This window comes from Mesocricetus auratus, unplaced genomic scaffold (genome assembly GCF_017639785.1).
Source record: "Mesocricetus auratus isolate SY011 unplaced genomic scaffold, BCM_Maur_2.0 Super-Scaffold_100010, whole genome shotgun sequence".
Classification (NCBI taxonomy): Eukaryota; Metazoa; Chordata; class Mammalia; order Rodentia; family Cricetidae; genus Mesocricetus; species Mesocricetus auratus.
This window is the reverse complement of record NW_024429194.1, coordinates 34,205,920-34,233,855: the sequence shown is the minus strand read 5'-3', so window position 1 is coordinate 34,233,855 and position 27,936 is coordinate 34,205,920. Positions and strand designations below refer to the sequence as shown.

At 44.4% G+C, this 27,936-nt stretch overlaps 1 protein-coding gene across 2 annotated transcripts in view; it reads left to right on the top strand.

The window, feature by feature from the left end:
- The first annotated feature begins 19,391 nt into the window (after positions 1 to 19,391).
- The window catches only part of Arpc2 (actin related protein 2/3 complex subunit 2), a 29,104-nt gene continuing 20,559 nt past the window's right edge, over positions 19,392 to 27,936 (top strand). Inside the window, exons 1-2 of one of the 2 annotated variants that reach the window (XM_005070501.4) lie at positions 19,392 to 19,523; positions 19,730 to 19,811. In XM_005070501.4, the coding sequence (XP_005070558.1) occupies positions 19,738 to 19,811 (74 nt within the window). In that variant the 5' untranslated portion in view covers positions 19,392 to 19,523; positions 19,730 to 19,737. The other variant, XM_005070502.4, reaches the window with a different exon arrangement.

Genomic DNA, 27,936 nt, shown 5'->3' with positions numbered 1-27,936 from the left:
AGACACTCAGCCACTCAGACACTCAGCCACCCAGACACTCAGACACTCAGACACCCAGACACTCAGCCACCCAGACACTCAGACACTCGGCCACCCAGCTACCCAGACACTCAGCCACCCAGACACTCAGACACTCAGACACTCAGACACTCAGACACCCAGACACTCAGACACTCAGCCACCCAGACACTCAGACACTCAGCCACCCAGCTACCCAGCTACCCAGCCACTCAGCCACCCAGACACTCAGCCACTCAGTCACCCAGACACTCAGCCACCCAGCCAGCCACAAAGTATGAAGTAAGATATACAGAAATAAGAAAGATAAAAGCCTGTTAATATATACAGAAATAAGAAAGATAAAAGATAGCTGGGCAGTGGTGGCGCACGCCTTTAATCCCAGCACTCAGGAGGCAGAGACAGGTGGATCGCTTTGAGTTCGAGACCAGCCTGGTCTACAAGAGCTAGTTCCAGGACAGCCTCCAAAGCCACAGAGAAATCCTGTCTTGGAAAAGAAAAAAGAAAAAGAAAGAAAAATAAAAGCTGACTATAAACAAGTCAAGCTAAGGCATTCATAACTAAGAATAAGCCTCTGTGTGTTTTATTTGGAAGCTGGGCGGCAGGCTCTCAAAAAAGCCAAAAGAGCAAAAACATCACATAACATATGTGTATTTTTATAATATAATATAATGAGATATTATTGTATGCTAGATACAAAACTGCAAATTGCTCCTATAGAAAAGGCGAGAACTACCCAGATGAGCCCCAGGACACAGACTCTAAATAAACAGTTTTAAATCCACACTCAGACAGTTCTCCCACTGCCACCAACGCCCGGCTCAGAAAGTTCTTTTTTTTTTTCTTCTTAAGATTTTTATTTATTTTTACCATGTATTGGTGGCATATGCCTTTAATCCCAGCACTTGGGAGGCAGAGGCAGGCGGATCTCTGTGAGTTCTAGGCCAGCCCGGTCTACAGAGCGAGTGCCAGGATAGGCTCCAGAGCTACACAGAGAAACCCTGTCTCCAAAGACAAAAGCAAAGGATTTTTTTTATTTTTATGTGCATTTCTTTTTTGCTTGCATTTATGTCTTTGTGAAAGCACCAGGTCCCCTGGAAATGGAGTTACAGAGAATTGTGAACTGTCATGTGGGTGCTGGGAATTAAGCCTGGATCCTCCAGAAGAGCAGCCAGCGCTCTTAACTGCTGAGCCATCTCTCCAGCCTCATGCTATACAGAAGTTCTTTACAGATGACTCCAGAACAAAAAAAAATTAGGGGAAGACTAGTTTTTATAAGTATTTTGGGGAATAATAGAGTAGATTAAAGCTACAAAGGTAACCTAAGAAGCTTCCTATTGCCTACATTTTATGTATTTATTTTATATATTATATTTTATATATTTATTATATTGTTTATGTTAAATAATAAAATATATATGAAAATTTTATATGTATATAAAACATCACAGCACTAGTTCTGCTCCTCAGCAATTTTGTTCGGTTTTGTTTCCATTTTTAATTTGATTATATGTGTACAGGTGTTTTTATCTGCATGTATGTCTGTGCACTGCTTGCATACCTAGTGCTCACAGAAGCCAGAAAAGAGAACTGGATCCCCCTGGAACCGGAGTTACGTGATGAGTCACCATGTGGGTGCTGGGAATTGAACCTGGGTCTCCTAGAAGGACAACCAGTACTCTTAACCACTGAACCATCTTTCCAGCCTATTGGCCATGTTGCAGAGTGCAGGTTGACCATAGTACCATACCACAGCACACGTTAGAAGGATACCTGCAGGACACAGTGGCCTACACTGCTGAGGGACCAGGAAAATGCCAGTTCTGTCCACTGGAACAAGTACTATGCACTCAGATGCCCCGCCTGTGGAATAGAGTCTAGATAAAGAGCCACATTGTAGGGTGAATAGGACCAAGGAAAAACACCCTTACTCTGATTTGACCCCAAGACCAGGGCTTGAAATCCCACCAAAAATCCCTGATCTTGTCCCAGAGTTAGGGGGCAGAATCCTACCTGCTCCTGAGCACAGAATCCCACCAATCCCTGAGCTTGCCCCAGGACCAGGTTACAAAAACCCACCAATCGCAAGCCACCCTGCAAAGCTCCACCTCCCAAGAAACCCTATATAACTTCTGAGTCCCGTTTGTTTTCCAGTGGCTTCTTACCCTAGAAGAAACAACCCTCCAGGGTTCTTCCGAATAAACCCTTTGAGTGAGGTTTGTTGTACCATGTGACATTTTCGTCTGGGCAGAGCCAGAGTAAAAGCTGAACTGTATCACTTTTGCTGGGGAAACTTTCCCCTAGTGGAGCAGAACTGTAACAACTTCGCTGGGGAAACTGTCCCCTGCCTGAGCAAAGCTGTTACACTTGCACTGGGGAAAACTTTCCCTGGAGCAGAGTTGTACATTACAATGACTTTGTGGCATTCCTTGGCTCCCATCTGCCAGGATATCTTTTCATCTGAGCTGCAATGCTTACACATGGTAAACAGCACCCTATACCTTCCAAGGTCCAGAAATGAGTACAGGAGATGACAGACCCATCTTCTGAAAGGGAGGCTAGAAGTCAAGGTCCAAGAGGGAAAGTAGCATGGACTAGATGTGATGTCCTGCATAGCATAGGGTGGGGTTTGCATGCCTGGTGATGGTGTCCCTCAAGCTGTCTGCATTGTGCTCTTCTTAAAGAGCAGGGCAGGGGTCCAGCAGTGGTGGCACAAGTCTCTAATCCCAGCACTTGGGGGCAGGCAAATCTCTGTGAACTCAAGGCTAGCCTGATCTACTTAGAGAGTTCTACGGTATGTATGTATGTATGTATGTATGTATGTATGTATGTATGTATGTTTTAATTTGTATTTCATGCACATTGGTGTTTTGCCTGCATGTATGCCTGTGTGGAAATGTTGGATCCTTTGGAACAGGAGCTAATGACAGTTGTGAATTGTCATGTGGGTACAGGGGATTGAACCCAGGTCCTCTGGAAGAATAGCCAGTGCTCTTATTCGCTGAGCCCCCTCTACACTATCTTTAAAAAACAAAAAAGGCACAGAGCAGACAAGCTGCCTCCTGCCTTAATGCAGGCCTTGAAGTACATCTTGTCCCTGTGAGACTGGAGCTGGGGGCCTGCTGCTGCTTCTGTGGCAGTGTTCTCTTTGGAGCCATATGGTCCCCATCTCTGCTCTCTCCCTGAGTCCACACATGCCTGCATAGAGGTGTGACAGCTGTCTGTCCACTGCATTTCTCCTCATCTTTCTCTAGCCGGTCCTCAATGTGATGAAGCTGATCTGAGCCATCTGATTGAAAGTAAGCACAGAAGAATAAGTTGGTTTTCTATTGTTTAATTAAACCATAGGATGGGGCAGATGGCTCAGCAGCTAATGTGCTTCCCAGGCACGAGTAAGGACCTCAGTCCAGGTACCTAGAACCACTTAAGTGCTAGGAGGGAGTGGCAGGCCACCTATAATAGTAGCACTCCAAACTCTGCCTTAACGAAGAAAATAGAATTGATGGAAGAAGACTCCAGCTGTCAGCCTCTAGCCTAGACACACACACACACACACACACACACACACACACACACACATGCAAACATGCATACATGCATGAATGCACATCACACAGACACAAACAAAAATCAAACCACTAGGTAGAAGAAAAGTCACAGAATCATTTTTAAATTGTGACGTTATTAGTAATATTATTAAACTATGGATTATTTTGAAATGCCTAAGAAAATAGTCTCAGTTCTATAGCAGCACAATACCCACACATGTAACATATAAATAAATCTAAAAAGTAAATAAAAATAAAGACATGCCACAGGCCAAAATTCACATTTGAGACATTTAATCTCACTGATAATTGCAGAGAAGCAAACTAAAATGAATTATCCATTTTCTTTTGATAGATAGGACTAAAAGGGGTCTAGCCAATTGTTATCAAGAGAGGGAGAAAACAGGTGCCCCTTTGTTCTGTGAAGAGAGCCTAAATTGGCACAGCCTTTGGAGGGTCATTTAAAAGCCAAATGTCCAAATTTGAAATTAGCGTGCTTGTTATGCACTTTGGGCTCCCTGGGGAATTTATTTTAAGGAAATCATGGCACAGGTGTTTGAATAAAAATGGCCATCGTATTGAAAAGCTGTAAATGGGGCAGGAGCTACGCCTCAGTGGAAGAGTGCTTGCCTTGAAAGTACCAGCCTTGGGCTCAGTCAGCACCACCACCATAGAGGAAAAAAGGAGCTGAAAAAGTTTTAAACAGCCTAAATATCCATTAGTGAGGGGTTTTGTTTGTTTATGAAGCTCAGAGACAATTCTATTAGAGTCTAAGAAAAACCCCTAGGGCAGACTGCCTGGAAGGGACTAGAGAAAGTGGGGGGGGGTGCCATTTAAATCAGCAAGCAGGCAGCTCGGTGAGCTTTAGAGAAAGGGTAAGGAAGTTGACAATACCAGGGAAAGTTACCTAGGCTCTGTCTGGCCAGAACAGATGAGAAGAAAAGTGATAACTAGTCCTCTCTGAATCAGGAAGGTGGTCATAGCCCATCCATGTGGGGGATCACAAGGACTGCTCCTTAGTAAGGATTTGGTTAAATTAGTTTATGAGGTAGATATTATGAGGATCACACAGGCATCATTAAAGACAGAACTGACAAAAACATGTGTTTATGTAGTGTGTTTATGTAGTGTGTGTCTGTGTGTCTGTGTGTCTGTGTGTGTGTGATGCTGGGAATCAAACTTGGAGTTTTGCACATTTTTTCTTTCATCCTTCCTATTCTTTTGATTCCTCGTCCCTTTTATCTATAGTTTGTATTTATTTTATTAGTGTTGTATTGTATGGGTACATTGACTACATGTATGTCTGTGCATCATGTGTGCGCAATGCCCTCAGAGGCCAAAAGAAGGCACCGAAGCCCTTGGAACTGGAGTTTCAGACAGTTGTGAGTCATCGTATGGGTGCTGGGAATTGAACTTGGTTCCTCTGAAAGAGCAACCAGTGCTCTTAAACCACTGAGTCATCTCTCCAGTTCCCTTCTATTTAATAAGAAATTCTGCCCAGCCATGGTCATGCAAGTCTTTAATCCCAGCACCTGGCAGACAGAGGCTGGTAGATTTCTGTGAGTTCAAGGCTAGCCTGGTCTACAGAATGAGTTCCAGAACAGCCAGGACTGTTACACATAGGAACCCTTCCCCCCTCCCCTGCCAAAAAAAGAAAGAAAGAAAGAAAGTTCCTCTCCTCGAGTGGTTTTCATTGCTCACAGGGCAAGGATAAAGAAAGCAAACATAGCTGGACAAGTTGTCTCATGTACATAATCCATGGCTTCCCAGAAAGAGTGAGGATCACTGCGCAGCCTTGGTGACTTCTGAAATCTGTCTTCCACGGAGACCTTGTACCCACTTCGGGAGGGCGTGGGTGAGGGTGGGGGTGCAGAGGCCTCAATCTCCACAGATCTCATCTACTCACTCATCATATTGAGCACCTACTGTGTGTCAGGAACTCCAGTGGATGCTGTCTATGGACTAAAGAACACAGTAGACATGGCCCTGAGTGGCTTAATTCCACAGGACAACTGAGTTCAAGGCCCTCCCTCCAGCCAGGTGCAGTGGGTAATAGCTGCAGTCCCAGTACTCTAGAGGATAAAGCAAGAGGATCATGGGTTCAAGACCAGCCTGGGTTGCAGAGAAAGTTCCAGGCCAGTCAGAGCAAGATAAGTACATACATACATACACACACATACATACATATATATGCATACATACATACATACCCGCCCCAGGGCATGGCATTAAAGACATGCAAACCCAGGGATGGTCACCTTGGTTACACAGTCTGCACTGTCTTTCTCTCTATACCTTTCACTTGAGTATGGGGCATGCTTTGCTTTTTCAGCTCTCTGAGAAGCCCATGCCCATGCTCTCAGGTGAGCCTTTCTTCTGAGTCATCTCTTGCTCTTAGCCTCATACTTAAGCCTATATTAAAAGATCTCTGTTAAACCCTAGCTCTACTTCATTTTATGAAAAGATGGTGGTGGGAGAGGTGGAGTTAAGAAGACATCTTGCTCTTCCAGAAGACCCAAGTTCATTTCCCAGAACCCATGTCACAACCATCTGTCACCCCATCTGCAGGGTGGTCTAACCTCCAAGGACACTGGAACTCATGGGAACATTCCCACACATAGGCACACCCATATGTATGATTTAAAATAGTAAAATACGTATTTTCTAAAACGCAGAGGATGGAGAGATGGCTTCTCATTAGGAGTGTTTGCTGCTCTTGCCAAAGACCGGAGTTCAATTCCCAACACCCATGTCAAGTGGCTCACAACACCGGGTAACTCCAGCTTCATGGGATCTGATGCCCTCCCTGGCTTCCACAGGCACCTGCACACATGTGGTATTCACTCACACAGATGCTATGCATGCCCATAAAATAATAAAATAAATCTATGAAATATGAAACAAGGTCAAGAAAGGAGTTTTTTAAAGATTAAAAATAACATAAACAGCCAGGTGTGATGGTGCTCATCTTTAATACCAGCACTTGAGAGACAGAGGCAGGCTGATCTCTCTGAGTTCAAGGCCAACCTGGTCTAGACAGTGAATTCCCTAACATTCAAGAGTATGTACAGAGACCCGCACTTGAGAGACAGAGGCAGGCTGATCTCTCTGAGTACAAGGCCAACCTGGTCTAGACAGTGAATTCCCTAACATTCAAGAGTATGTAGAGAGACCCGCACTTGAGAGACAGAGGCAGGCTGATCTCTCTGAGTTCAAGGCCAACCTTGAATTCCCTAACATTCAAGAGTATGTAGAGAGACCCTGTGTCAATAAGCCAAAATAAAAAGTAATTTTTAAAAATCCTCCATGTTTTGGTTTGGTTTGGTTTGCTTTTTTGAGACGGGGTTTCTCTGTGTAATAGCCCTGGCTGTCTGGAAGTCACTTTGTAGACCAGGTTGGTCTATTTGAGCTCACAGAAATCTGCCTGCCTCTGCCTCTGCCTCCCAAGAGCTGGGATTAAAGGCAGGTGCCACTGCCAACCAGCTCCCTTCCTGTTTTTATCTTAATAAAAAGCACAATCACTATCCACAGTCATACCAGAAATCTGAACATTAAGGCCTATGAGAGATACACTCTACACACACACACACACACACACACACACACACACACACACACACACACATACCAGCAGAATCTGTGACGTGTTTCTCATTAGGCTAGCAATTGTCAGAACACTGTAGCATCTGCCGGAAGATAGCTGTCAGCTTGAGCTGTGTGTTAAGGGTAACAGGAAGTCACTCTTTTGAAGACTGGAATGAGAAAGACCCCTTGAACTTGTTTTTGTTTGCTAGTCACAGACACTGTGACAGTAAATGATGTTTAAGGAGTTGAATTGTGGCAGCTTTTTATTCCATGTGGAAAACTAGTGCAGCACCTATTGACTTCATCAAAGAAGCTCTTAAAATAGCCTTCTGGGGGCTGGGGCTGGGGCTCAGTGGTTCAGAGCACTTGCTGCTCTTGCAGGGGATTCAGTGTCTGTAACTCCACTCCATTGGATGTGATGTCCTCCTCTGACCTCCAAGGGCACTGCATGCACACAGTGCACAGACATACCTACCTGCGGTCAAAACATCCATATACATAAAAATGAATTCATCCTTGCTTAATCCACTTCTGGGGCTGGGGAGATGGCTCCGTGTATAAAATACTTGCCACACAAATGTAAGGACTGGAATTTGGATCCTCAGGTTGACAAGGCAGCCCATCCAACTGTAGTCCTAGCAATCTGGAGGCAGGAACAGGAAGTCCCTGAAGCAACTTGGCTAAGGTCAGCTCTGGGTTCATCTGAGAACAAAGGAGAACTGAGTTTGAGCCCCTCCCTCAAGCCAGGTATGGTGGCTCCTCATATCTGCAACCCTAGTGCTCTGGAAACTGAAGAAAAAGGATCACTAGTTCAAGCCCAGCCAGAGTAAGATAGGTACATACATACATGCATAACATATAAATACATTAAAGTTTACATACATAAAGCAGTAATGTAAATAAAATGGGAAGTGATTAAAGAAACCATCTGAGGTCTGAGGTCAATCTCTGACCTACACACACACACAATCATACGAGCATATGAAATCACACACATGAATAACTATACACATTTGAACGTGAATACACACACACATATACACACACAAATTTACATGTGTTCATCACCACTACTCTACCCAGAGCAAGCTGACATCACCTTCCACCCAGAGCCCCCAGGCATGCCTTCCTTTTAGTAGAAATGGGAGCTTTTGATAGCCTATTAATAAAAAGGAACATGCTTCTACTTTTATGCCAAAAGGAGACGTTCGATATTTGTGATTTTTGCAAAGCAGACAGCTTCCTGGAAGGCACATTAAGCCTCTTAATGTTTAAACAACAAATTGATAAATCCCTGTTTCCAGTAAACACAGCTCACTGCTGACTCTCAGCAGACTGTAGGAAAGGAGAGTTCTTGAGGGACTCGTGTAGGGTTTGGAAGAGCAGTTTGTATATGCCAATCACAAGTTTTTAATTTTGATGAAGAGCATTTTATCTTTTATTTGATACTTACGTTTCTAGGGCCAGCTCTGAGGTCATGCATATTTGCTCTTATGTTTTCATCTAATAATGCTACGGTTAGGGCATTTATATTTAGGGCATTGATCCAGTATGGATTGGTGTTTATATATAGAACAAGGAAGGGTGTGCGGCTCAGTTGGGTAACACTTACATAGCATTCAAGAGGTCCTGGGTTCAAGTCTTAGCACAGACAAGGAAGAAAAGAAAATAACAATGAGGCCGGGGTACAGTTTCATTCTTTTGTTGTCCTGTTATCTAATTATCCACAATTTGTTAAAGAGATTGAATTTCAGGCCCATTAAGTGGCACTTTGCCAAAAATCAATCCGTTGCAAATGTTTTGGTTTGTCACTAGAGCTTAAGATCTACTACGTTGTTCTGTACATGTCTAACCACTTGCCAGCACAACACTGTCGTGACTAACACACAAAAGAAAGCAGAAAGAATGAGCCCTCCGGTTTAGTTTTATTTCTCAGTATTGTTTTGGCTACTTAGAGACCATGGCAGCTCCTTATCAGCTTGAAGATTAGTTTCAACTTTTGCAAAAGAAAAAGAAAAAGCCATTGCAAATTTGATAATGATCACACTGAAGCTATAAATTGCTTTAAATAATAATAGCTTGGTAACATTAACTATTTCAGTCTATGAACATGGGGTGTCATTCCATTTTATAGATCTTTTTCAATGTCTTTCACTAGTGCTTTACAGATTTAGTGCAGGAGTCTTCCATCTCCTTATTTAATTTTATTCCTAATTTATCCTTTTTGGGTGAAGTTTAATATTTTCTGGCCTGGAAACTTACTGTCTAGACTAGGTTCACCTCAAACTTGTAATCCTCCTGCTTCAGCCTCCTGAGTATTAAGATTATAGGCACATACCATATTTTGCCTTGTACTTAATTTTTTAAGATTACTTTATTTCATTTTACGTGTATGAATGTTTTGCCTGCATGCCTGTGAGTGCCCACAAAACACACACACACACACATACACATACCATTTTGCATGCCTGGTGCCTGAGTTGTCTATAAAAGGGTGTTGGGTCCCCTGGAACTGGTGTTCCAAAAAATTGTGAACCTCCATATGGGTTCTGGGAATCAAGCTCAGGTCCTCTGGAAGACAAGCTACTGTTTCTAACCACTGAGACATCTTTTTAGCCCCTTGTGTTTAATTTTTCTAATGTGTAATGCCTTCTTTATAATATTCATGTAACCCAGGCTGACCTTGAACTTACTGTGTGCCCGAGAATTAACTTGAATTTCTGATTCTCCATCCTTCACTTCCCAAGTGCTTAATTACAAGCATTTGCCACCACACCCAGTTCCGTAATGTTACAATTTCTATTGCTTCTATATCTCCTTTTCCTTTGTATATTTTAACTTATTTTCTTAGTGGTTGCCATGGGGATTACAGCTGGCATCCTAAACTTGGAGAAATTCAATTAGAATTGACACCAACCTAGTTCAATAGCAAGCATTAACTCTACAGCTACCCCAGCACCATCCATTCCTTCCTGATATTCTTGGCCCAAAAGACATCTTTATATATCATGTGGCAGATTCATAATTATTTTATGCATTATGCTTTAAATTGTATAATAAATAGGGGCATGATGTTAAAATACAATTATACTATTTTCTTTTTAAGTTTTTAAAGACGGGGTTTCTTTGTAGCTTTGGAGCCTGTCCTGGAACTCACTCTGTAGACCAGGCTGGCCTCAAACTCAGAGATTCACCTCCCCCTGCCTTCCAAGTGCTGGAATTAAAGGCATGGGTCACTACACTACAGCCTGGTTGGTTGCAGTATATTTGATGACACTGTGAACCCTAAGATTACATTATTTACCAGAAAAACAGGTTTCTAGTTGTGGTGTGGCTCAGCTCTAGAACACATCTTTTTGTTGGTGGTGGTTTTACGAGACAGGGTTTCTCTGTGTTGTTTTGGAGGCTGTCGGTCCAGCCTGGCCTCAAACTCACAGAGATCCGCCTGCCTCTGCCTCCCGAGTGCTGGGATTAAAGGCGTGAGCCACCATCGCCCGGCTTCTAGAACACATCTTTAAGAACTTTCTGCTTGAATATTGTAAACAGGGTTTAAAAAAAAGTCAATGTTAGGTTAAGAGAGTGAACAAGCAACCAGTTGACAGGAAAAAAAAAGCATAGAGAGTAAGAGGGTATCAGGAGGACAGATAGAGAGATGAACAGGAAGTAGAAGGGAGGGATATTCAGTTTAAGGAGTTTTGTTTGAGAAAGCTCCTTCATCAGAAGGGTAAGGTCAGCTGGGTGCTTTCTCTGCCTCTCCGAGCTACCAGGTTTTCACCCCAGCATCTAGCTCCCTGAATCTTTATTGGTACAATCAAATGATTGAGATTTTGTTAAAAACAATACACCTACACCTACACAAGCATACACACACACACAAACACAAAGGATTGATACAGTAAATTTATTGATGTTTTAGAAACAGCCACTTTTCCTATTTTGATGACAAGGACTCAGCAAAGTAAAGATAGAGTCAAGAAGTTGTTGACAGGACTTGTGAGACGGCTCAAGGGCCTGAGTGCAGTCCCCAGATCCACGGTGGGAGAAGAGAATAGACTCCTGAGAGTTGTTCGCTGAGCTCCACATACATGTCACACACACACACACACACACACACACACACACGCGCGCGCACGCGCGCGCACACACACAAATTTCAGGACTGAAGAGATGGCTCAGTGATTAGGAGCAGTTGCTACCCTTACAGAGAGTCTGGATTCAGTTCCCAGCACCCACATCAGATGGCTCACAATTGTTTCTAACTCCAGTTCCAGGGCTCTGGCATCTCTGGTCTCCAAAAGCACCCACACTCGTGTGCACATACCAGCATGCAGACACACATACCTGCCCATCATTTTAAAATAATAATTAATCCTAAAACTTTTAAAAATGAAAGTGTTGGTTTTTAAAAAGATGTTGACATTTAAATTTTTTTAGATATTTATTTTACAAGTATGACTATTTTGACTACATGTATGCATGCACACTGCCTGTGTGCCCACAGAGTTGAGAAGAGGCCCTCAGGTCCCTTGGAACTGGAGTTACTACAGATGGCTATGAACTACCACATGGGTGCTGGGAACTGAGCCTGGGTCCTTTGCAAGAGCAACCAGTGTTCTTAACTGCCACCTTTCCAGCCTCTTGACACAGTTGTTTTTCTGTTTTGTTTTGTTTTTGTTTTTCTTTGGGGGTCACCACCCAGTTCCCAAATAAATACACAGACTTATTCTTACTTGTGAATGCCCAGCTTTAACTTGGCTTGTTTCTAACCAGATTTTCTAACTTAAGTTATCCCAGTTCTCTTTAACTACATTTTGCTTCTGGGCTTTTGTTTTTTGTTTTGGTTTTACGAGACAGGGTTTCTCTGTATTGTTTTGGAGGCTGTCGGTCCAGCCTGGCCTCGAACTCACAGAGATCTGCCTGCCTCTGCCTCCCGAGTGCTGAGATTAAAGGTGTGCGCCACAACCGCCCGGTGCTTCTGGGCTTTTTACTTTTCTTTATACCACATATCTTTCCTTCTTTTTTTTTTCATTGTTATAACTTCCCTTCTTCTCTATGGCTGGCTATGTGGCTGTGTGGCTGGCTGTGTGGCTGGCAGGCTGACTAGGTGGCTGGCCTCTGGAGTCCTCCCCTCCTCCTCCTTTCCTCTATCCTCCCTCTTCCCATTATTCTCTAGCCTAGATTCCTCCTTCTATTTATTCTCTCTGTATGGCAGCCCCACCTACTTCTCTCTCCTGCCTAGCTATTGGCCATTCAGCTCTTTATTAGACCAATCAGGTATTTTAGGCAGGCAAAGTAACACAGCTTTACAGAGTTAAACAAATGCTACATAAAAGAATGCAACACATCTTTGCATCATTAATATTCCACAGCATAAACAAATGTAAACACCTTAAACTAATATTTCACAACAGATACTATTTTTAAATTATTTATAATTTGATAATTTCATGCATATATATATCATATCATTCATTCCCCATAACCTTCTCCTATTCCCCTCCCACTCCCTCTAAACTCCTTCCCAACAAGTCTTCCCCCTACTTCCTTCATAAAGGCCCATGCCTTAGTCAGGGTTACTATTGCTGTGGTGAAATGCCATGACCAAAGCAACCTGGGGAGAAAAGCTATCATTTCCTTCACAGCCCCACATAACATTCATCATCAAAGGAAGTCAGGGAAGGAACTCAAACAGGGCAGGAACCTGGAGGAGTGCTGTTTACTGACTTGCTCCTCCTGGCTTACTTAGCCTGCTTCTTATAGAACCCAGGACCACCAGCCCAGGGATGACCCCACCAACAATGAGCTTGGTCCAGCCCCATCAGTCGCTAATTAAGAAAATGCCTTGCAGGCTTGCCTATGGTCTGATCTTAAGGAGGTGTTTTCTCAATTGAGGCTCCTTCCTCCCTGATGACTCTAGCATAAAACTAGCCAGTATAGCCCACTAAATTTAATGTAATGCTTGCATGTGCAGGGGATTATTTAGTGGCATGTGGCCAATTTGCCAGTGGCTAGCTAGCTACACCACGTGGAAAAATGAGTCCAAGCTGAGGAAAGGTTAAGATGGTAAAGTGCTTAACATTCAAGTTTGAGGACCTCAGTTTGATTCCCAGCACCCCACACACACACACACCAAAAGTCAGGTGTGGTGGCACACACTTGTAATCACAGTACTGAGAAGGCAGAGACAGATGATTCCTGGGTGATGTCATTAGCTAGCCAGGGTAACATAAATACATAAATACATAACAAAATACATTTAAAAAAAGTTATTCCCCCTTCCTGGCAGCCATTAGTTGCCAGTAGCTCCTCAGCTAGGCCTTGACATTATTTTTAGGAAGATAATGACACAGTTTGTTTTTTAAAACATACTTTAAAATACAGAACTCTCCGGTTCTGTATTGGATGCCTGTGTTGCATAGTGTCCTCCCAGCTCCACAACTAGTTACACGTAGGACTGTGGTTGTAATCTTCAGGCTCCTGGCACCTCGGTTTCATCAACTGTAAGATGAGGTTTGGGAGCAGCTACCTCTTGGAGTTGTCACAGGGACTTAATGAGTCAGCCCATTGAAAGCACCTAAAACAGCATCCAGCACAGACTGCATTCAACCTCTGAGTGTTAGCTGCTATCTCCATCTGTCCAACTGTACTTTCCCCTGCAGCAGAACCTGTAGCTTACTAGTCTGTTTCCCTTCCTGCATGACCTCATGTTCTCGTCCCTGTAAGTATTCATACATGCTTCTCTAGCTGCCTGCCTAATTACGATGTTTAAAACAACCAGACACTTTATCATATTGGTCCACTTCAAAGTATAACAGATTTAAATGCTAACAAGAGACAGGCTTAAGGGCTGGACAGATGGCTCAGTGGTTAAAAGCACATACGCTACTCTTTCAGAGGACCCAAGTTTGGTTCCTGAAACCTACATGTTAGCTGGCAACCATCTATAACTCCAGTTCTTGGAGACTGACACTTTCTTCTGAACTCCAAGGGCTCCTGCATGCATGTGCTACACATAAGTAATTTCAGGGACACACATATCCTTACAAAAATGAGTAAAAATAAATACAAAATATTTAAATAAATAACAATAAAAAAGAAGACAGTGGGAGGCACAAGCTGCTGGGCTCAAAGCTCTCTCTCCTCCTCAGCAAACCCTTCAGTTTCTAAGCGTCCCTGCGTGGGGAACATTGTGCACTGCGCAGCAAAGTCCATTAATCCTTCACTTCTCAAAATGTAATAGACTGCTATTCACAGGGTTCTTCTGGTTTTGTTTTTTGAGACAGAGTTTCAGGTAGTACAGGCTAGCCTCAAACTTAAATGTAGCCAAGGATGACCTCCAACCCCTGATCTTCTAGCCTCCACCTCTGGAGGGCTGGAGTCACAGGTATGTGCTCCCCAATGCTTCATTTCCCATGATTCATTTGTCCATTTGGTTGGTTGGTTGGTTGGTTGGTTATTTTTTGAGACAGAGTCTCTTGGAGCCCACACTGGCCTTGAACTGGCTGAAGGTAACCTCGAACTTTTCAAGTCTCTTGCTTCCTACCTCCCAAGGGTTGGGATTACAAGCATGTGCCACCACACCAAGTTTTAATGTGATGCTGGGAATCAAACCCAAGGCATTGTTCACGCACAGCTACATACTCAGCCCTTCACAGGCCACTTAGTGAAGTAAAAGTTCATTCCTTTCAGAGATGAATGTTTATCAGAACACTGATGTAATATTCTATGGTGTATCTAATAACACAACCAGGAAACATGAAACATGCAAACAAACAAAAAACCCAGGTACAATAACTATTAAAAGCAAAAATAAAAAACTTAATCTCATATCATCTGCCTTTGTATTTTAAACCTAGTCAAGTTCTTTCTAGTCAACAGAAACCTAGAAAAAAATTTAAACATGTTTAATTGAAATGTAAACAAGCATAAAAACTAAAACTAGCCAGACAGTGGTGGTGCACACCCTTAATCCCAGCACTTAGGAGGCAGAGGCCAGCAGATCTCTGTTGAGTTTGAGGCCAGCCTGGTCTACAGAGTGAGTTCCAGGACAGCCAAGGCTACACAGAGAAATCCTGTCTCAAAAAACAAAACAAGATGGGCATTGGTGGCTCATGCCTTTAATCCCAGCACTCAGGAGGTAGAGGCAGATGGATCACTGTGAGTTTGAGGCAACCTGGTCTACAGAGCAAGTTCCAGGACAGCCTCCAAAACAAAACAGAAAAACTCTGTCTCAAAAAACAAACAAAACAAAAACAAAAAAAAACACAACAAACAAAAACCCCTAAAACTAAAAGGGTTCTTTTTGTGAGGCAGGTTGAATAAGAACGGCCCCATAGGGTTATATATTTCAATGCTTGGTCATCAGGGGGGTACTACTTAGGAGAGACATGGAGGCGTGGACTTATTGGTTTGTTACTGGGGGGTAGGCTTTGAGGTTTCAAAAGCCCAAGCCTGCCCTAATGTCTCTCTTTTCCTGCTGCCTGTGGATCTGGATATAGAACTCTCTGCTACTCTCCAGCACCATATCTGCTTGCATGTTCCCAATTAAATGCTTTCTTTTATAAGAGTTTCCATAGTCACGATATTTCCTTGCAGCAATAGAACAGTGACTGAGATGGGGATGGATGGGGGGGTGATGCATCAGTGGGTAAAAGTGGTTGCCCTGATAACCTGGCTTTGACTCCAGGAACAGTCAGTGGAAGGAAGGAACTGATTCAAAAAAGTGGAGGTCCTTGACCTCTACATGCATGCTCTGGCATTTACACACACACACACATACACACACACACACACACACACACACACACACACACACACACACTTTTTCTTTTCATTTAATGTTGTGGAGTTTTCTTTGTCCCACTTGGTCCTGCAGCTGCCTTGCCCCAAATAAGCACACAAAGACTTATATTAATTATAAAATAGTTGGCCAATGACTAGGGCTTCTTATTGGCTAGCTCTGTCATAATTATTAATCCATTTCTATTAATCTATGTATTTTCATGTGGTCTTGGCTTACCAGAGGACACCTGAACCTGTTACTCCTTTGGCAGGCTCCTGCCTACTTTTCCCAGAATTATCCTTGTCTCCTAGTCCCGACTATCTTCCTGCCTCATTGGCCAAACAGTAATTTATTCATCAACCAATAAGAGAAACATATATACATAAGGACATTCCCCATCAATTTAAATACTGGTTTTGCATTTATTTGATGAGCATTGTGCCTTTGTATATATATGCGCACCATGTATGTGCCTGGAACCCACAGATGCAAGAAGAGGGTGTGTGGCACAGGTATGGAGGACAACCTTCAGGAATTTATTCTTTCTCTTTACCATACTTGCCCTGGGAATCCATTTTATTTATATGAATGTTTGTATTTATGTATGTGCACCTCTTCTTTTTTTTTTTTAGAGATAGGGTTTCTCTGTGACTTTGGAGACTGTTCTGGAACTCTTGTAGATAAGGTTGGTCTGGAACTCACAGATATCCACCTGCCTCTGCCTCCCGAGTGTTGGGATTAAAGGCGTGCGCCACCAACACCCGGCCCTCTTCTTTCTTTCTTTCTTTCTTTCTTTCTTTCTTTCTTTCTTTCTTTTTTTTTTTTTTTTTTTTTTTGAGACAGGGTTTCTCTGTGGCTTTGGAGGCTGTCCTGGAACTCGCTTGGTAGTCCAGGCTGGTCTCGAACTCACAGAGATCCGCCTGCCTCTGCCTCCCGAGTGCTGGGATTAAAGGCGTGCGCCACCAACGCCCGGCCCCCTTCTTTATTTTAACTTTTTTATTAATGTTGGGGAGATGGCTCAGAAGTTAAGAGCACTTGCTGCTCTTGCAGGGAACTCAGCTTCATTTGCCATCACATACATGGTGGCTCACAGTTGTCTGTAACTCCAGTCCCACACCCTCTTCTCACCTGGGAGGGTACCAGGCACACATGTATTGAACACTCATGTACACGGGCAAACATTCATACACATAAAAATAAATCTTTCTAAAAGCAAGAATTTTTTTAAAAAATAGAAAACTAGCCGGACGGTGGTGGCACATGCCTTTAATCCCAGCACTCGGGAGGCAGAGGCAGGCGGACCTCTGTGAGTTCGAGGCCGGGCTGGACCGACAGCCTCCAAAACAATACAGAGAAACCCTGTCTCATAAAACCAAAAAAAAAAAAAAAAAAAAAAAAAAAGAAAACTATAGAATCGATCCAGGAGGTGAATGAGTGATAATACTTTTAAAACTAAGTACCATTTTCCATTCTCAATGAATGCCCAGTGCAAAACATTAAGAAGAAAGTATTAAAAGAAGGGCTGGAGAGATGACTCGGCGGTTAACAGCACCAGCTTCTCTTCTAAATGGACCCGGGTTCAAGTCCCATCACCCACACGGCAGCTCACGACTGTCTGTAACTCCCAAGATCTGATACCTTTAATGTATATAAAATGCATTTTTAGAAAAAGTATTAAAGCAAGCAATGGACTAAAAAGAAGCCCTTAATGCTTCCAGACATGGGGGGATGGAACACGCAGACGGCCCGGAAGGGAATCAGACTTTTACAAATGTAACCCCGCAAGTCTAAAGAAGATATAAAGCAAGTACCAGTAGTCTGTGCTTCCCAAACCAAACTGTGGCTCTTCAGAGTGCACAAGCTCAGGAAAGGGCAGTACAAATACCTTCCAAGGGTGGAGTCTTATCCCTCAGTGGGCAAGAGGTCAGCTATCAGACACTTGCCTAAGCCTAAGGGGTCTATGGTCTCAGTTTGAGATAGACAGATGCTGCCTTCAACTTCCTGGAAAAAAAAGTAATTTGGGCAAAGATTACCAAGGCCCTTACATCATAGGTGTCATCTGTAGCAAAGCTAGTGGGACTCTACTAATCTATTGCTTAGCATAAACAGGCCCTTAAAATTGGTGCTTTGGGGCTTGAGAGATGGTTCAGCAGCTTAAAAGAACGTGTTAGGCAAGCCAGACAACCTGAATTACACCCCAGGATTCCACAGTGGAAGGAGATAACTGATGTCCAACTGTTGTCTCTGGCTTCCACTCAAGCACCATGGTGAACACATACTCACTCTCGCTCTCTCTAATAATACTACATTTAAAAAATAAATTTATTTTTTTTCTATTCTAAAAAATTGTTCATTTGCTTTGAGGCAGGAGACAAGGTCTCAACTTGTAGCCCTGGCTGGCCTGGAACTTGCTATGTAGACCATACTGGCCTTGAACTCACAGAGATCTGTCTCTGCCTCCCAAGTTCTGGTATTAAATGCCTCACCACATACAGCAATAAGTGATTTTTTAAAAAATCAGTTAAAACCAAGCAAGAAGCCAGGTGGTGGTGGCATAACCCTTTAATCCCAGCCAGCACCGGAGGCAGAGGCAGGTAGTCTCTGAGTTCGAGGTCAGCCTGGTCTAACAAGTTAGTTCCAGGACAACTAGGGCTGTTACACAGAGAAACTCTGTCTCGAAAAAAACCAAAATAAAATATTTTCCTCACTACCAAACAGAAAAGAAACCTTTTTATTGCATGGAAAAGGGACTTAATTAAACTTGCTATATTGTCCTTGGAAGAGGGAAACATGGTACAGGCAGAAAGGACAGGTGGAGCACAGTGATAAATTCCGACTCCAGCAGAGGTACTGGACAGTGAGGATCACCTGAGGCAGCACCTCTGCACAGAAATGGAGATACGACAGGAATCCAGGAAGGTCCATCTGGATTCCTGTTAACCTTCTTGGCCTCCATTCCTTTCCTTTATTGCCCTGTAATAATGTGTGGTTCCTTGGGAATTTATTGTGTTTGCTTTATCAGGCTATAAGCTTTAGGAGGGCAGGTCCTCGTGTATTGCGTGAATCATTGGGTCCCCAGGAAGAAGAGATGCCCACTAAGCAATCACTGGCGAAAAGAACGCCTGATGGTGCTACAGTCCGAGTAGGAATGGGTAAAGGGCCTCCAGAAGTTGGAAGCAAGGGATTCCCCAAGGGGAAGCTTCTTAAGGGTCCTCTGAAATGACACCGGAAGGGTGGAGTCAGGCCTCTGGACTATGCAGGGGAGGAAGCAGCAGGATACGAAGGTCAACCTCGAGGAATGACAGGTGAGTGTGGGACTCTAATGAACAGGAGAGGCGGGGCGGTGTGCCGCACATGCGCAGGCGTGCCCTTTGCCTGCCTCCTTACCAGGACGGGCTTGCGGGCGTGTGCGCGCGAGCTTGAAGCGGAAATGGCGCCGCGGAGCCGCGCGTCCGGGCGGCGAGCGGAAGTGGGTGTGAGAGCGGAAGTGGCCGGCTGGAGCCGGGGGCTGGGCGGGGACCGGGATCGTCGGTAAGGCGGCGGCGGAGGCGGCGGCGGCTCGGCAGGCGGGTTGAAGCTACAGGGGCCAGGTCGGTCGGGTGGAGGCTGCCTCCAACAGGCAGCGCGTGCCGGGCCAGCGCGCGAGTCCGCTCTCCCCGCCCGGCTCCCCGTCCCCTTCTCCCCTCACCTACCGCACCCAGCCCCCCTCGTCAGGGGCAGCGGGGCCGCTCCCTCCGTCCTGCCCTCGCTTGCCCACCCTCACCGCCCTTGTTTCTTCTTCCCCTGCCCGGGGCAGCCGCCGCCATGATCCTGCTGGAGGTGAACAACCGCATCATCGAGGAGACGCTCGCGCTCAAGTTCGAGAACGCGGCCGCCGGGTGAGCGCACGCCGGGTGGAGGCTGAGTTGACCCTAGCTAATCCCGGGTGGTGCCCAGCTCCCACGCCTTGGGGGGGGGATCGGCAACCTGGCGCGGCTTCGGGGCTCCACTGGCAGGGTGGACGTGGGGAGGCCCTGGGGCGCGGCGGGCCGAGTGCCTGAGATGCGTGGGGAGAGGCTGAGACGGGGATGCGGAAGCAGCGAGTGGACAGGAGCTAGGCGTGCCAGCGAGCAGACCTGTGGGACGTGAGGGCAGCCCAGGCCAGGACTCACGCCCGAGAGCCCACTGTCTTGTGCGGGCCAGAGAGGGGCCCACTTCCCTCGGTAGTCTCCGTCATTGTTCCGAACCCAGAGAGACCCCTTTGGGGAAGCTGGATTGGATGGAGCTTTCAGTAATTCCCAGGGCGAGGTGGGAAGAACGTGCAGGCCCAGATCACCGCCGGCATTCTGCTTCCCCGCTCCACCTCTCCCCCAGGAGAAGCAGGAGGCAAGACAGGACGTAGACCGGCCCGAGAAGCGAGGGGCGAGGGAACCAGTGATCCCTCCCTTCCTCTCTAACCTGTGAGAGCAACTAGCCATTTTGTTTTATATTCCTCAGGCAAAGCCAGCACTCTTGTATCCACACCCTCCTTAGCTCTCTTGAGACCAGCTTTTTATCTGGTTGTGTGTCGTCAGTTCTTATCCAAGACTCTTGGTCTTTGATTTCGTCTGTGGTAATGCTGACCCGGTTAATCTACTTCTGCTCCCAGAAACTATGAAGTTCTTAGATAACCTTACTAAACATCGGCATCTTAATATACGGGACGTGTTTCGAGCCTTTTCTGTCAAACGCAAAAAGACAAACTTCTCCCCCAAAGCTGCTTTGCCTTTCTAATACATTTAAAACCCGAGCAGAGGAATTGGGTTTTAGGTTCTAATTTATGGTGGCCTGTGGCCATTCCTTTGCCTCATTTCCTCATTGGTGAGGATGGGGCTTCACATTTTGGTTTCACAGTTAGGAAATAAGTGCGGGCTGTTTTCTGTGAACTAGGAACTAGAAATTAAAAAGTTAAGTGCTTGTAGATCCCACAGAAGGAAGAAGATTGGGAGAGGGGGAATTCTAAGCATTCATAATGAACTTGTGGCTCACAGACCACTACTTAAATCGAATAAGTCCTGTCTCTTTGGTAAGGTCACAGATTTTATCCTTGAATTGGGGAGTTCAGTGAGCATATTGTTTCCTGCCCGGGCTGCAGTTGAGTGCATGTGCAGCTCGCTGGCTTCTCTCCCTCCCACACCAGTTCTCTGCATTTAAGTTATGAAGTGAATCAGCTCCGGGACTTGCTGTAGGTGATGGGTGTGCACTTTTTTTTTTTTTTTTGAGTAGTAGAGCACAAAGGAGGAAGTTAAAATAACTTCTGCATTTTCACAACTGGTCTTAATACATACATTCTCAAGTCTAGACTAGCAAATGAGTCCTGGGTGGTTTATTAGCTGATCCTCACGATAAATGGCTGTGTGTTCAAGTGGCAGCATGCCTGCTAATGCTGGAGGGCTTCCATATTTGTGTGATTCCAAAATGTGACACATTATTCAGAAGTTTATTTAGTCCTTTCTCTTCTTAGAAAACTTTCCGAGAAGAGTGCTGGGGCTGGTGGTGTGTGCTTGTAGTCCAAGCACATTCGGACTTTGGAGAGCATGAGATAGGAGGAGCAAAAGTTCCCGGCCACAGTGAGAGCCTGTATCCAAAGGGGGGCTGGGTGTGGTGTGCCTGTAATCACAGCACTTGGGAGGTGGAAGCAGAAGGGTCAGGAGGGCAAGGCCAGCCTCGGCTTAAAGTAGGTTTTTAAATCTGGAGGACATAAATTATAATTTCTAAGGCTTTTTGTGTGTGTGTGTGTGTGTGTGTAGATGTTCACTGTCCACAGGTTTAATGTTTGAGGAGGTAGTATGTTTTGTTTCATCCTTGGAGATGCTCAAAACATTTTGCTTAAAAATACTTTGAAAAGAGACTACAGAAGGCAGGGTTTTCCTGAGATTTCCTGTTTCTACAGAGTGTGGTGGGACCCTCCTATAATCCTGGGGAGGCAGAGGCAGAAGAATCAACACAAGTTTGGGTCCAGCCAGGGATATATAGTGAGACTGTCTCAAAAGAAAAAGCAAGCTGAGATTGGGAGGCAGAGGCAGGAGAATCTCTTGAGTTTGAGGCCAGCCTGATCTACAGGGGAGTTCCAGGACAGCCTGCACAGAGAAATCCTGTCTAGAAAAACAAAAACAAAAAAGATGGGGAGCTTTTCAAAGAGAGCCTGTTAGCACTGTTAGTGAGGAACCGATAGATAAGCTGTGTTGGGAGAAGATAGTGACCTTAAAGGAAGGAGTATCCCAGAGGAGAGACTGGGAGAGGTAAAAGACTGTGCAATGTGGAAACCTGGAAGGGCTTAGCTCTAGCCTGCTGTTTGCACTTCTCAGAACAAATTAATTGGGTAAATTACATTCAGGGTAGCCTTTGCCAGAGGGAATCTTTCTGTTCTACAGTGTCCTGTACCATAGCCACTTACTACATGTAGCTGGCTAGATTTAAGTAAAAGGATGAAGTAAAATTGGTTTCCTGAGCTGCAGTAGCTGTGTTGCATTCCTAGGACTCCATTGCCACTCGTGCTGTGTTCGCACAGTGTGTCTGTCCGTCCACAGACAGTTCTGCTGGACAGTGCTATTCTGCCTACTGAAATGAAGCCATGAGATAGTTTAGTTGAGGAGGGGTGTTTGAGAACCCGGCACATGTAGGTAAGTGCTCCATCCACTACTTCCCAGCCCTCATAAGGTATTCTTCAAGTAGTTTTAGAGTATGTGCTTCAAAATGAAGCTGCATTATCATTCCTTTTCGTTTTTTTTTAACTTTATCCTATTTATTTTTAATGATCCCTTGGGTCATCTTGCTGGATCTTTTTGCCTGTAGCATCAGTCTGAAAGTTTACACTTGCATTTGGATGAGTGTTCTGTAAGACAAGCTCTAGCATCCAGTTGGCCACAGTCATCTTGTAATTTAAAGGCAATTTGAACAAAGCTTCCCGCTTTCCCCACCACACCCCTCAGTGGTGGCTTATTGGATCTGTGTATCTTCACAAAGGTATGCAGTGAAGTACCTTCCTGTCAGTCTCCACACTGGGACTAATTAAAAGTTACGCCCAGTAGTGTAAATAATGTCCTGCACAGGTCTTATCAACAGCATTGCCTTTTCATTTAGGAATTCTTGCCCAGACCACAATTAAAGCAGAAGTAATCCGGAAAATTAATTGAATTCTTTTGGTATCACATATATACCAAGAACCTTTCCATCTTCAGAAGTGAGGCCTGTCAACTTCACAGTTATGCAGTCCAGAACTGAGGAAGGGCTGTCAGATGCGAGCTGCTGGTGATTTAAACTGCCTTCTGGCTCCTTACCACAGCCTGTGCATATTGTGGGGAGCTTTGGTTCTGTGAGGGGGAGAAGAACTCAGTAAGCAAGCCGCGCTGAGGGGTAGGCGAGGACTGTGGGAGGAGAAATTTGAGAAAGGAATAAATTAAGTCTTGCTGATACCTTGTTCTCATTCCCAACTATGCCACACATGTCCTCAGAGAGGCAGGCTGGCTTGAAGATACTCAGAATTAGGACGTTGTTTAAGCCTATAAATGCAGTGGAGTGTACTATTTGACTGAAGATCTAGTTGATCTTTTTCAAGGGCATTATGGTTGATACACTGCTAAATGTCCTCTGGCCTCTTTGCATTGTCTTTGGAGATGTGAATCACCAGAGCTGCACAGGACAAGGTTGGGGACTGGGACTATCATTTCAGCCATCTTTGTTTGCTCAGAATCTTCAGAGTATGTGTGTGTGTGTTCAGCTCAGCAAATATTATTTTGAAGGAATTAATGGAGGCAGATAAAATGATCCTTGGTTTCTTTAAAACTTATCCCTTTTCCTTTTTAAAGTGTGTGTGTGTGTGTGTGTGTGTGTGTGTGTGTGTGTGTGTGTGTGTGTTTGTGTGTACGCACATGCAGAGGCCAGAGGGAAAATACTAGTTGTCCTGCTCTATCCCTTTTTGCCTCGTTCCCTTGAAACAGGGTCTCTTACTGAACCTGTATTTAGGTTGACAATCAGCAAACCCCAGTCATCCTTCATCAACTGAGGTTGCAGGCTTTTTCTGTGGGTGCTGGGGATTCTAGCTCAGATCCTCTTGCATGTCCAACAAGTGCTCTTACACCGAGCCATCTCTCCATCATTTTTGTTGTTGTTCTGATACAGGGTCTTACACTGCAGCCCAAGCTGTCTTGGAACTGTGTAGCCCATGATGGCTTCAAGCTCATGGGCTCCACCTTCCTTAACTTCTTATATCTCCTGCCACACCTAGCTTGTTAGCACTTTTCTTGAGTGTGTGTCAGCTTTTGTATCTTTTATTCTATGTATTTTGAGGTATAGTTTAATAAAGAAAAGGACCATCTTTTACCTAATATGATGTTTTGTGAGCTTTGCTCAGAAAGAATGATTGGAACCTTGTATAGATTTAAAGAAAGTAATCAAAAATCTTTAGTGAGCACAACAAAACAATTCCTTTAATTCAGGACTTGGAAGGATAACCAGAAGAGGGTCTCAAATGCCATAGTGGAGAACTGTTTCCAGGGTGTGTTTAGTAGTAAAACCTCCAAAGACCTCACACACACAAAAAACTGGGCACTAAAGTTGCTAGCAGTATTTTACTGATGGTTGACATTCTGGAAGCTTCCTTTAGAAAAGTATAGAGCTCCACACCCAGTTTTAAGGAATATTTTGGGTACAAAAGAGATGGCTCATCAGTTTATGAGCACTTGCTGTTCTTACAGAGTGCTCAGCAGTTCCAAGCCCACTTCAGGTAGCTCACAACTACCAGTTAACTCCAGCTTTTCCAAAAGATCTGATGCCCTCTTTGGCTACTACCGGCACTCTCCACAAGTGTCATACACTTAGCGCAGACACACATTCATACACATACAAATAAAGCTTTAAAGAAAGACTTTCCTAAGGAATTTCTTTTGAGATTTATTTTTTACTTTATATGCATGAGTATTTCCCTGCATGTATGTATGTGCACCACTCAAGCCTAGAGCCGTGGAAGTGGGAAGATGTCTGATCCCCTGGAACTGGAGTTGTGGACAGTGCAGGCCACCATGTGGTGCTGGGAACTCAAGTCTTCCGGAAGAGCAGCCAATTCTCTTAAGTGCTGATCCATCTCTCCTTTTTAAGAAACTTTTAAGAATATCTCTTCTTAAAGTCAGGTGTGGTACCTCATGCCTGTAATCCTAGCACTTGGGTGGCTGAGGCAGGAGAATTGCCATGAGTTTGTGGTCAGCCTAGGTTACATAAGAATAACCCAGCTTAGGCTACAGAATCTGTCTTTAAAAAAAAGAAAAAGAAAGAAAGAAATCAGCCCATCTGAGTGAACTGGGTAATGTTTCAGTGTCTTAGGCTGTCTAGTCAATAGCCCTAAGAACCATCCAGCTGGCTTAGTCACAAGTTCCAGTCATTTTAACAGTCTGATGTTAACAGGAATCTATTTCTCCTTTGACTGGGTAAATAGTTCCCTGATCTTGAGAGCTTCCATAACCCCCAAAACTCTTCCAACCACAGCTTCAGATCTATTTCTTCCTATCTCCACCTGGAAGAAAAGCCTAGTTTATAGATTGTCTTCTGTAAGCCAAGTATTGTGCTGTGTCTATTACTGTATGTGTGCACTACCTATACATTTTAACACAGTTTCTTTTCATTTCAAAATGTGCCTATGTGACAGATTAGCATTGAGAAAACTCAGGGTCTTAAGAATTCAGGAACAAGCTGGGAGGTGGTGCACGACTTAACCCCAGCACTTGGGAGGCAGAAAGAGGCAGGTGGATCTCTGAGTTCAAGGCCAGCCAGGTTTACAGAGTTCAGGACAGTCGGGCCTGTTACATAGAGAAACACTGTCTCAAAAAACCACCTCCCCCCCCCAAAAAAAATTCAGCATGCAGGCTGACTTTTGGGGACTGTTATGTGCTTGATTTCCACCACTGTGAGTGCTGAAATGTATTGTGGCACAAACACATGATAGTATTATGTGGCACATTTATTAAGATCCTGCCACTCACTGCTGTGAGAACTGTAGGAACTATTATCTCACCACACCTGTAACTTAGTCAGGAGTCCCTTGTTGGAAAATATGGTGTGTGTGTATGTACTCTTTATCATCTCAGTTAAGATTCATGACAGTCTTGTAATATGGGTCTTTTGTCCCCATTTTGTAAAAGAGGAACTTTAGAGGTAGTCACATCGTGGAGAACTTAACACTCAACTCCAAAGGACTAATTTACATTTGTCTGTGTCTGTGCACATCGAGAAATGAGTGTGGAGGTCACCTACACAGGATTCAATTCTCACCTTCCACCATGTGGGTTCCAGTGATTAAACTCAGGTCTTTGGTCTTGGTAGCAGTGCCTCACTGAGCGAGCCATTTTGCCAGCCCCCAGGACTTGCCTATTCTCTAAATTTCCTTGAACCTGAAGCTTCAGCAGATGATAAAACAGTAAATGTTTCCTTCATCTTTTGTGACTATTAAGTGAGCCCTTCTATTACCATGATTTTAAAACTTGTAAAAGGCAGAACAAACTAGGTGTGTGGTGCACCTGTAACCCCAGCACATGGGAGGTGGAAGCAAAAGTAGTTCAAACCCAGCCTCAGCTACATAATGGGTTTAAAGCCAGCCTCAGCTACATGATATTCTGTCTCAGAAATAAACTAATTAAAATATAGTGATGATGGCGGCAGGCAGGGGCAGGCAGATCTTTGAGTTTCTGGACATCCAGAGCTACACAGAAGCCTTGTCTTAAAAAAAAAAAAAACTCTCCCTCCCTCTCTCCAAAATGCTGGGAGTAAGGACATGAACTACCATGCTTTGCCTTTTGTCATCATACATGGATGACTTTGAAGAAGCAGGAGCTGGGCGTGGTGGTACATGCCTTTAGTCCCAGCACTTGGGAGGCAGAAGCAGGTGGATCTCTGTGAGTGTGAGGACAGCCAGGGCTGTTACATAGAGAAACCCTGTGTCTCTGGGTGGGGGTGCGGGATTGAAGAACTTGGATGTGTTTCAAGCGCACACACAGGCATGTGCAGTGATAAAGACCTGTTCTTGGGTTAAGTAATGAATGTGACAGCGTGTTTTATATTTAATGTTTTCCTTGTTGGGACACAGCTTACAAACCTCCAGCTCCTAGATATGTTCTTGTGTAGCCCTGGCTGTCTTGGAACCTGCTTTATAGACCATGCTGGCCTTGAACTCTGCCCCCCCCAGTGCTAGGATTAAAGGCATGAGCTACCACTGCTTGGCTTGTTCTCCTGTTCTCTAGCCAGGTACCTTAGCAGCCTTTCTCCTCCAAACCTTTTGTGCAGCCTTGAAGAGTGAACTGAAATATTAACAGTAGTGGTTTGGTAGATGCTCCCAAGTCATACGGCACGCTACTTAGAATGGATCTTAGCAGTGTTTCCCAGTGGAAACCTGTGCTTAGGGGTGCTTTCATACCCAGAGAGACGAAAGCCTTCAGTGGGTGTGACTTAGAACATCTTCTTAAGTTGATTTTTCTCAGGTCTATTGATGAAGTAGTCTGGTGAGAAACTCTTATCTTTGTGACTGAGTTCCAGCCTAAGGGTTAAGGGGAAAATAACACCCCCAAATACCCCACTCCACGCCAGTTAAGTCAGGCAGTATGGTCCCTGACTCCAGGACTGCCAGGAGCCCCTCTAAGAAAGTGTGTTTGCATGCTTCCTCTACCCTGGGGCATCTGGGCTTTTTAAAAAGTGTGTATATGCTTGTTTTTAGAGGTAAGGAATGGTTTATTGTCATCGTTGCCTTTTTTTCTTGAGTACAATTTGAGAATGAAAGGAGCAGTTTAAGCTTTCTCTGGTTTTGGAAAGGGCATTCATGTTTTGAGACAGGATCTACCTCCCTACCTCCCTTTCAACATTCAGCCACAGATGACTGAACTCATACTCCTGTAACTGTGCCCCACGTGGTAAAAGTGTCATCTAGCTCCATCTCCTTTTTTAGTTTGTTCTTGGTTTTTTGAGAGCTAGTCTCCCTGTATAGCCCTGACTAGCCTGTATCTC